This window comes from Gobio gobio (assembly GCF_949357685.1).
Source record: "Gobio gobio genome assembly, chromosome: 6".
NCBI classification, from domain to species: domain Eukaryota; kingdom Metazoa; phylum Chordata; class Actinopteri; order Cypriniformes; family Gobionidae; genus Gobio; species Gobio gobio.
Genome location: NC_137102.1, coordinates 36,088,543 through 36,098,119, shown reverse-complemented (window position 1 = coordinate 36,098,119; position 9,577 = coordinate 36,088,543). Strand labels below are relative to the sequence as shown.

Genomic DNA, 9,577 nt, shown 5'->3' with positions numbered 1-9,577 from the left:
GCACATGAGGGATTTATTCATTAAATGTGTTTCCATTGTAGTTTATGCATATTTTTACAATTGATTTGCATATTGGCGTTTCAATACAGATTTTTATACGTGATATCCCAAAATGCGTATAAAAATAGATGGATGGAAACATAGCTATCGAATCATTATTTTCCTATTTATCACTGTAAAGCGGCTTTGAAACAATCTGTATTGTATAAAGCGCTATATTAATAAAGGTGACTTGACTAGTGTCCTGCGGTGCGACACTGATTTGTTAAAAGTGCCATTGATCATGCAGAGAGACCCATCAATGTTTCTGATGACTATCAATAACATTTATCAAAATGAGGTTTAATTAATCAGGCAAACTCGTAATGATTCCTTCACAAGTTTAATCAGCAATAATCGAGAACATGTAATCAGAAATATAAAAACTGACATTGACTAATGGCCTAGATGGAGTTTTTCTGTCTGTGATTCTTGTATTTCTGAATTTCCCTCTATTTACAGTTGGACTTATTTGCACTGATCAGCGTGACTTTGGACAATGTCTTTTGACGTGAGTCAGTAGATTGCTGGACTGTGTGAATTTCCTCCCGCAGAGCGGGCAGTGATACGGCCTCTCTCCGGTGTGCACTCGCTCGTGTCTCTTCAGGGCTCCCGAGTGACTGAATCTCCTCCCGCAGTGTGAGCATTTGTACGGTTTCTCTCCGGTATGAACTCGCTGGTGCATTTTCAGGGCGTTTGCTGTAATGAAGGTGCTGCCGCACTCGGAGCACACGTGATCTCTCACCCCGGTGTGTATGTTCTCGTGATCTTTGAAAGTGCAGAGGCGCGAAAAGCTCTTGCCGCAGATGGAACACAAGAACGGCTTCTCGTTCGAGTGAATCGACAGGTGCGTTTTTAAGTGCGACGCCAAAATGAACTTCTTACCGCACTGATCACAGGTAAACGGCCTTTCCCCAGAGTGATAGCGCAGGTGACCTTTGACATCAGTGGCCCGTTTGAAAGTCTTCCCGCACTGAAGGCATGTGAACGGCCTGGCTTCGCTTCTCTTAGTCCTGTCTTTGTCGATGTTCTGTGATGAACTGAATGATTTTTCTCCAGCTGTGTCATGCTGAGGTTTCTGATACTGATGGTCCAATTCGTGGTTACACGCCTCTTCGTCCGGTTCTTGACCTTCCTCTGTTACTTCCACTGTGTCTAAAATGAACAAATGGATAGTCAAAATTCAATAAAAGAGGGACACCTCTGAAGTGAAAGTAAAGCTTGTTTCCTCCACAGAATATACAATTTAAAAAGGTAATTGTGACTTTTTTTCTCAGATTTTTATGATATAAAGTCAGAATTGTGATATAAACTCTTTTTTTTAAAAAGTTGCTTATATGTGTAAACTCGCAGTTGTGAGATAGAAAGTCATTATTATCTTTTAAAATGTTTTATTCTGTGGCAGAAACAAGCTTCGATAGCGTTCCAATGCAACAAATGAATCAAGGCATGGACACAAACCCTTTTGTTCCTCATCGTCGTCATCTTTTTCTATTTGTGATGGCTCTGGATCGCTCATATCTTCAGTCTCCTCTTTATTAAACACCAACTTTACAATATTACACTATGAAGATCTCGGTTGTTACACCTAGTTGTTCCTGGTTGACTGGACACACTTCATTTTTTGAAGGATGGTTAAAATATTCCACATTTACTGCTGAATTGCACTAAAGGTGCCAGACCTAAGGAAAACACACACAGAAAAAAGTTATTGAATTTACACAAGGCAAGCACATCGTTATTTACATTAGCTGTTTTTATTTTAATATTACTCTTTATGCATTTACATTTATATTTTTGCCTTCACAGTTAATAACATACTTTACAAAATGAAATAAGACAGATACAACAAAATATTTATACAAAACAAAAATATTAAAGTAAAAGTATGCAAGTAAATGTAAGTACAGAAACAAAAAATACATTTTCCCATGCAACATTTCTTAAATTACGTTTCACATTTAAAATTCATAACATCTCATCTCATCACAATGTCATTTTGTGTGAGCCACGTCTTATTTGTTTATACTGTTAACCACACTTACTGTTTTAACTCATATCTGCGTCTTCTTCAGTGACTTGCTCTTTTTATTGGTTTGTTTGAGAGTTACAGTGCACTTTATCTGTTAATATTGAGAGTTTATTGATATCAAATTTAAGTCTGAGCCCATTGGAGCTCGGCCGATATGACTATATTGTTACTGGCCATATTTACTTGCTGCTGACATTTCCATCAGCGAAATCATGCGTTTATTCAAAATAATGCCAAAGCTCTGGTTATATGGGAAGTCAGCAGTAACAGCTCGCGCGGGCACGTCAGCTACTTACGATAGTTGTAACTGGGGCGTCAGTTTTTACGTGATAACTTGGTCCAACGTAATTAAAAAGAATGTTTATTACATAAAAAACTAAGGATCCGCAAGAAAACCTTTTTATGGCCTTTCGTTAGATTAATGTTGTTTTGGCGTAAACTCCTCCCAGTGTCCGCGTTTGCAGTGACTGAGTCATGTGATCAATCTCACGTGATGCAAATCATCTCTCGCGTTATTTCGAATATCTCAGGATACAGGCTAGTAGAATAGTTATTTTATGTCTCTGTCGTTGACTTATTACCGCATTTCATTCATTCATCTTATATTTTACAGGTTAATGATGCTGTATAGCTCCTTCGTGTTTGGTTTGTGTCACATTCACTTTGAAAGTCGTGCCATATGTGTGCCACACAATCATTTACTGTATTTAAACAACATTATAATATATATATATATATATATATATATATATATATATATATATATATATATATCAATCCGATATAGATTATTACTTGTAAATCGTTTACCCAATACGCATGTTTCACAGAAAATGCATGCTTTAAAATCTATAATATTGTTTCACATGTTTTACATTGACAGAGAACTCACAAAGAGGTCTGCGTGATACTTTTATTAAGAGAGGAAAATAAAGAAAGATATTATTTGTGCCTATATTACGCTTCATTTATCACAGTACAAAACATTGTTTGGTTATATTGTATGTGCACTTTATCTTTATTTTCATTTTAACCTAGACATTTAATTAACACTTTAGTACTTTTAAATATGAAATTTTTTATTGATTAAATTAATAACCATAGCCTATATTTAGGCTATATATGCACTTGTGTTAATATATTTTATAAATTGGAAGTACAATCTAGCCTACTTATTTTACATTAATTATCCAAATTAAACAAAGATGGTCTATACTTTAAATATTTGTTTTAATCTCATCTTTTTTACTCAACTATGAAACGAAAGGCTATCACTGTTAACTGCGACGGATGGATTTTTTCCCTTGATTTCTGAAAATGAAATAAGTAGGCCTAACTTGTAATGGATCACCAGACTCAGAGACAGGATTATTGTCAAACCCAAACAGGTATTTATTGAAAAGACAAAGTAGGCGAGTAAATGTGAAGTCAGAGTTACTGATGACTGATGAATAGTGAATAAAAAAACTCCTTTCCTTTTACCAGGTAGCTTGGGATGAGACGGTGACTGTGGAAATATGTTAAATATCCTAATATAATAAATACAATCCTCAACATAGTGAAACTTCCCCCATACGTGTTTACATATGATCAGTAAACCAAACATATATGGTATAGCCTATTTGTTGTATTTAACTTACAAAAATTGTTACTTAATGGAAGATGATATTCTTTAAATTTGAATGAATTATTAAAGGGGCTGTTGATAAGATATTGCTGAAAGTCACGGATTGTGTAACACCAGTGCTACTGTATGTTGTTTATCACACAAACTGCCCATTCTAGGAAACAGAATACATCTATCACGGGGTCACTACAAATACTGTTAAGACACTAGCAAAAACAAAAAGTAATCAGAGTTTGACATTGATCTAAATAAATATAGATGTAATTTAATATGTGGTTAGTGGTTCTCATCTATGGATTTATATTTTGCAAATCATTTCAAGGAATAAATACAACAATTTTTTTAACGGCAAACATGTATTCCTTCTGAAGATGCCTGAATGTTTTGATAAAGTATATGACTTGCGGTAGGCACATTATTATAGATCCAGTTTAATATTATCTCCAGACCTACATTAATCTGCTTTGTGAAGAGTCAGTGTCAAGGTCCAGCACACATTTCATAATTCATTTCCGAAATGGTATGTGTCACTTTAATGGTTTGTGGTATTTTCTCTCATGCTAGTTTACAATCATAGAAATGCCCGATTGGTAAGATTGGTAAGTGTCAGTTTGTGACGGCACATACCCCTGTTAGTACTACTTTAATTAAAATGTTTTTTAGTTGTGGCCACCAAACTAGTGTCTGGGTTCTTCTATAATTCCAAATGACTAGTTGAACTGTCAATTCATATGCAAACAGAAAAAAAGTGTTATCCCTTATCCCCGGTTTCACAGACAATGCTTAAACTAGTCCCAGTCTAAAATGCATGTTTGAGCTTTTTCATCTGAAAGCAACTTGCACTGGTATACAACGATCAGGCATTACATTATGACCAATTCTTAATATTGTGTTTTTCCCCCTTTTGCTGCCAAAACAGCCCTGACCCGTTGGGACTGGATATCTGGCACCAAGATGTGAGCAGCAGATCCTTCAAGTCCTGTAAGTTGTGAGGTGGGGCCTCCATGGATCGGACTTGTTAGTTCAGCACATCCCACAGATGCTGGATTGGATTGAGATCTGGGGAATTTGGAGGCCAAGTCAACGCCTCAAACTCGTGCTCCTGAAACCATTCCTGAACCATTTTTGCTTTATGGCAGGGCGCATTATCCTGCTGAAAGAGGCCACAGCCACCAGGGAATACTGTTTCCATAGTCTGCAACAATACTTAGGTAGGTAGTACGTGTCAAAGTAACATCCACATGGATGCCAGGACCCAAGGTTTCCCAGTAGAACAATGCTCAAAGTAGCACTGCCTCCGGCGGCTTGCCTTCTTTCCAAAGTGTATCCTGGTGCCATTTTTTCCCCAAGGAAGAGACGCACAAGCACCCGGTCATCCACGTGATGTAAAAGAAAACATGATTCATCAGACCAGGCCACCTTCTTCCATTTCTCCGTGGTCCAGTTCTGATGCTCACATGCCCACTGTTGGCGCTTTCGGTGGTGGACAGGGGTCAACATGGGCACCCTGACTAGTCTGGGGCTATGCAGCCCAATACGCAACAAACTGCGATGCACTGTGTATTCTGAGACCTTTTTATCAGAATCAGCATTAACTTCTTGAGCTCCCCACGTGCATCAATGAGCCTTGGCCACCCATGACCCTGTCGCCGATTCACCACTGTTCCTTCCTTGGACCACTTTTGATAGATACTGACCACTGCAGACCGGGAATACCCCACAAGAGCTGGAGTTTTGGAGATGATCTGACCCAGTCTGCCAAAGTCAGATACATTTCAGTAAACAAGGCTTTGTTACATCAAAACTTTAATTCTCAATACATCCCTTGTCAACAGCTAAGACTAACAAAATGGTATAGATTGCAAATAACAACAAACAGATATCAATGTCATTGATCATTATTTTGGTACTATTGCTCCTCCCAAATATTTATGTAAAATCCCATTTAGGCCAAATTTGAATGTTTTTATATGCAAATGAAATAGTCCATCCATTTAGACAACACAGTTTTAACAAACTTAATGTGATGCATATTTGTCAGTCATACATAAACGAAACAGGTACTATTTCACAGTGAAATACACAGTAACCAATTTTATATATTCACCATCAATAAATCCAATTCTATCAATCTCAAACATTTACCCCCGCTTTCACAGACAAGGCTTAAAGGTAGGGTAGGTAGGTATATATCAATACATAATTAAAATGTAAGTACTCAGAAAAAGAAAGTATAAAAATTGAGTGTCTGTAGACCTCTCACGACAGCTCATTATTTCCATTCACTCCACCTTCTCCCTTCTGGGCTCTTTCCAAAGCCACGCCCCCAAAACACATGAACGCGCTACGCCGACCACGATCAGCTCAGCTGAAAGACACATTATTTACCTGAGGCGAGCGGAGAAGAAGTGCATGTAGTGACATCATGTCAGAATCACATGTAATAAAAAATCTAACTTTATCATTATGAATATAAACAAATAAGATGTCTTTTAGTACTCACTATCAAGCTAGAATAACGATACTGGTAAAGTTTAAAATACACACACAACACAGTGTCTACGACACACACAGATACAAGATAAAAACATCAACATAAACATTGGTAGAGTATTTAAAAACAAACCAAGGGCCGAAATAAACGTGCAGGTAAAGTTGCCGGTGAACATGGTAAAAGAGTTTAGACAGAGGGTAGTAGCTAAAGCTAACTTAGTTCTAAAAAAAGTTCCTGGATGCGGTGTACTAGCTTTTACACATGCATTTTGTTATCTAAAGTTACATTTTGAGAAATTCAACACAACAGCGATCAACTTGAGCTAAGCATATTGAGTATTTATCATCTCTACTAATGGCTCGCTAAGTGTATAACATTGTAACTTTATGCTAAGTAATGTTATGTTAGCTATATTAGGCAGCTACGTGTGCTAGTGAGACATGCTTCATGAAAACATAAACCAAAAAAATGTATAATAAAAATGAAAGATTAGCTGTCCAGCAGAAATACAGCCTCTTGAACTCAAATCAAACGGGTGCGCCAGGGTTGCACAACAAAATCCGCCCAATTGCTACTCAAAACTAGCCCAAAACAAGCCCAATCGTGTTTCTCCGGTAAAAATCACGTTTGGGGGGTAAAATATGTGTCTTTTTGGTAGGGCTGCCTGCTAAAATTCGCAAATCCCGGCGGAAAATATCACATAATTGGGGTCGCTTCAACCGCGGACATGAAAAACAGCCCGCGGCAACAGTGTTTGAAGTAGCCCGACTTGGCAACACTGGAGCGCGCGCATGTGGGCAGATCCTGGAGCAAAAGCGGCGGTAGCTATGGTAGCGAGAGAGATTGACAGTCGCCCAAGCCAATCACTTGTTTCGGCCCGAACGAAAATAATGAGCGGTGTTTATTGCAGATTAAAAAGTCTAGAGTCACTCGATTTGTATACTCTCTTTTTCAGAGTACTTAAATTTTAATTATGTATTGACATATAAAGAAAGTTTAAACAAATTTGGACAAAAGAGTTTTAGATCATTCTTACCTACCCTACCTTTAAGATAGTCCCAGACTAAAATGCATGTTTAAGCTGTTAAATGAAATGATATCTTAAAATATGTCAGTGCCATTGTTTTGTCTCAAGATGCGCACCATGTTTTTTCTAAGGCACGTTTATAAAAACTACTTAAATGCACTAATTGATCTAAGGCCTAATCCTGGCTTAATCTAAGCCATTTCTATGAAACCGGGCCTTTAACTAATTGAATATTGTTTGTTCCTCAACTAGTCGTATTTTAGGCATGTTCGTAGCTTTCACTGAATACATTTGATTGTTTTCACAATACACAAACGTATGCTAGTTCTAAGAGATTTGAATACATGCAAATAGTTATATGCCTTTTTTGTTATTTGAGTTCAGAAATCTTACCAGTTTATGGAAGCTTGTTTCCACCACAGAATAAAAAAGTAATTGCGACTTTTTATCTAACAATTCTGACTTCATAACTCGCAATTGCAATTCTGAAGGGGAAAAAGTCAGAATTGCGAATTTGCGAGATATAAAGTCGCAAATATCTTTTACATAGTTTTATTCCATGGTGGAAGCAAGCTTCCATACCTGTTATTTATATACACTATATTGCCAAACATATTGAGATATCCCTGCAAATCATTGAATTCAGGTGTTCAATCACTTCCATGGCCACAGGTGTTTAAAATCAAGCACAAGGCATGCAGACTGCTTCTACAAAAAAATAAAATAATAATAATAATAATAATAATAATAATAAAAGAATGGTTCGCTCTCAGGAGTTCAGTGAATTCAAGTGTGGTACCATGATAGGTTGCCACCTGTGCAATAAGTCCATTCCTGAAATGTATTCACTACTAAATATTCCACGGTCAACTGTTAGTGGTATTATAACAAAGAGGAAGCAATGTTTGAACCTTTTTTTATAGTTGTGTTTGAGTCCCTCAATTGTCCTCAGTGTAAAAAGATAACTGAAGAATTTGCAGGAGCTGGAGGATTTTTCTGAAGAATGTTGGACAGTTTAACTGCTCAGAACATGCAAGAGACTCATGAACAACCATTATAAAAAAAGAAAGCCATGGATCCTCCAGGGAATGACACACAGTATTTAAGAATCAGGGGTACATAAACTTTTGAATGGGGTCATTTTTTTAAATAAATTCTGCAATTTTTTGTCTTGTGAACTATATGTAAACATCTTTTATGTAAAATGTCTTATTCAGGCCAATCCAAATGTTTAATCATGTTTAATCCAAATGGATGGACATTTTATATGCAATTCAAATACATACTTAATCTTAAATTTAGTCCTAGATATTTTTTGAGTGTAGAAAAAGTAGCATTTTGCAACATCATACCAATAATCTTCTTGCTTTATTACTGCCCCTCATTTTCGAGTCTTTGTTTTTTTGAATGTCATACCATTTCCACAGTTTCCATTTCTTTGCCTAGTGAGCAGAGTATTTTGCCATGAGTCTGTAGATTTCTAGATGAGCTGAACCTCTTCCCACATGAAGGGCAGTGGTACGGTTTCTCTCGCTCATGTGTTTCCAGGGATCCTGAGCATTTGTAGGGTTGTTCTTCTTTGTGACTTCTTTGGTGCATTTTCAATTCTCGAGCTCTAATGAAGGCTTCACCACACTCTGAGCACTCATGAGCGTTTACACTGTTATGTGTCCCCTGTTGCCTCTAAAAGGTCGGAAGACCGAAGTTTCAAGTGGAGCATTGGGAGATTTTTTCCTGAATTACCGCTGGTGTTGCTCTACAAGAGATTATGTTAAGTGCACCTAAGCATTAAATGACTAGGTTGTAAATAGGTGGTTACTTAAAATAAATATAGTACAGTCAGTGTGCAGTTTATTATGCTGTTTGCTTGTTGCTACTGTGTGCAATAGTGTGATTATTTTATTTTTGCTTAAATATTTATTTTCAGAATTTTAATTATGCTTATTTTTATTTTCAGCACAGAACTCTTTTTTTTTACTTGTTCTACCTCACCTGTTTTTACCATTTGTTAAATATATATATATATATATATATATATATATATATATATATATATATATATATATATATATATATATATATATATATATATATATATATATATATATACATATATTATATATATTATAATTTAGTTCAATAAATGTTCCTTTTTTTAAATTGAGACTTGCAACATTGTTATCATCATGATCATTGTGTCATTTTTATGATGTAAATTGAGGGAGCAAAAGCAGTATCGGCTCCAAATATCGGCACTAAAAAATCCGTATCGGTCGATCCCTTGTCAAAATGCTTGTATTGGCGGGTATTCAGTTAAACACAGTCAGTCTAATAAACCTGCTGCTGTCTGTCATGTTA

The 9,577-nt window shown here is 36.4% G+C and overlaps 1 protein-coding gene across 4 annotated transcripts in view; it reads right to left on the bottom strand.

Annotated features, from left to right (window-relative positions):
* The window catches only part of LOC307127648 (uncharacterized protein), a 29,826-nt gene continuing 20,249 nt past the window's right edge, over window positions 1–9,577 (bottom strand). For 2 of the 4 annotated variants that reach the window (XM_079819040.1, XM_079819039.1), the window contains 2 exons: window positions 1,501–1,721; window positions 1–1,194 (listed from right to left, as the gene is read on the bottom strand). In XM_079819040.1, coding sequence (XP_079675166.1) covers window positions 521–1,194; window positions 1,501–1,558 — 732 coding nt within the window. In that variant the 5' untranslated portion in view covers window positions 1,559–1,721 and the 3' untranslated portion in view covers window positions 1–520. Of the gene's footprint in view, window positions 1,195–1,500; window positions 1,722–2,084; window positions 2,546–9,577 lie in introns of those variants that run through there. The other 2 variants (XM_079819037.1, XM_079819038.1) reach the window with 2 other exon arrangements.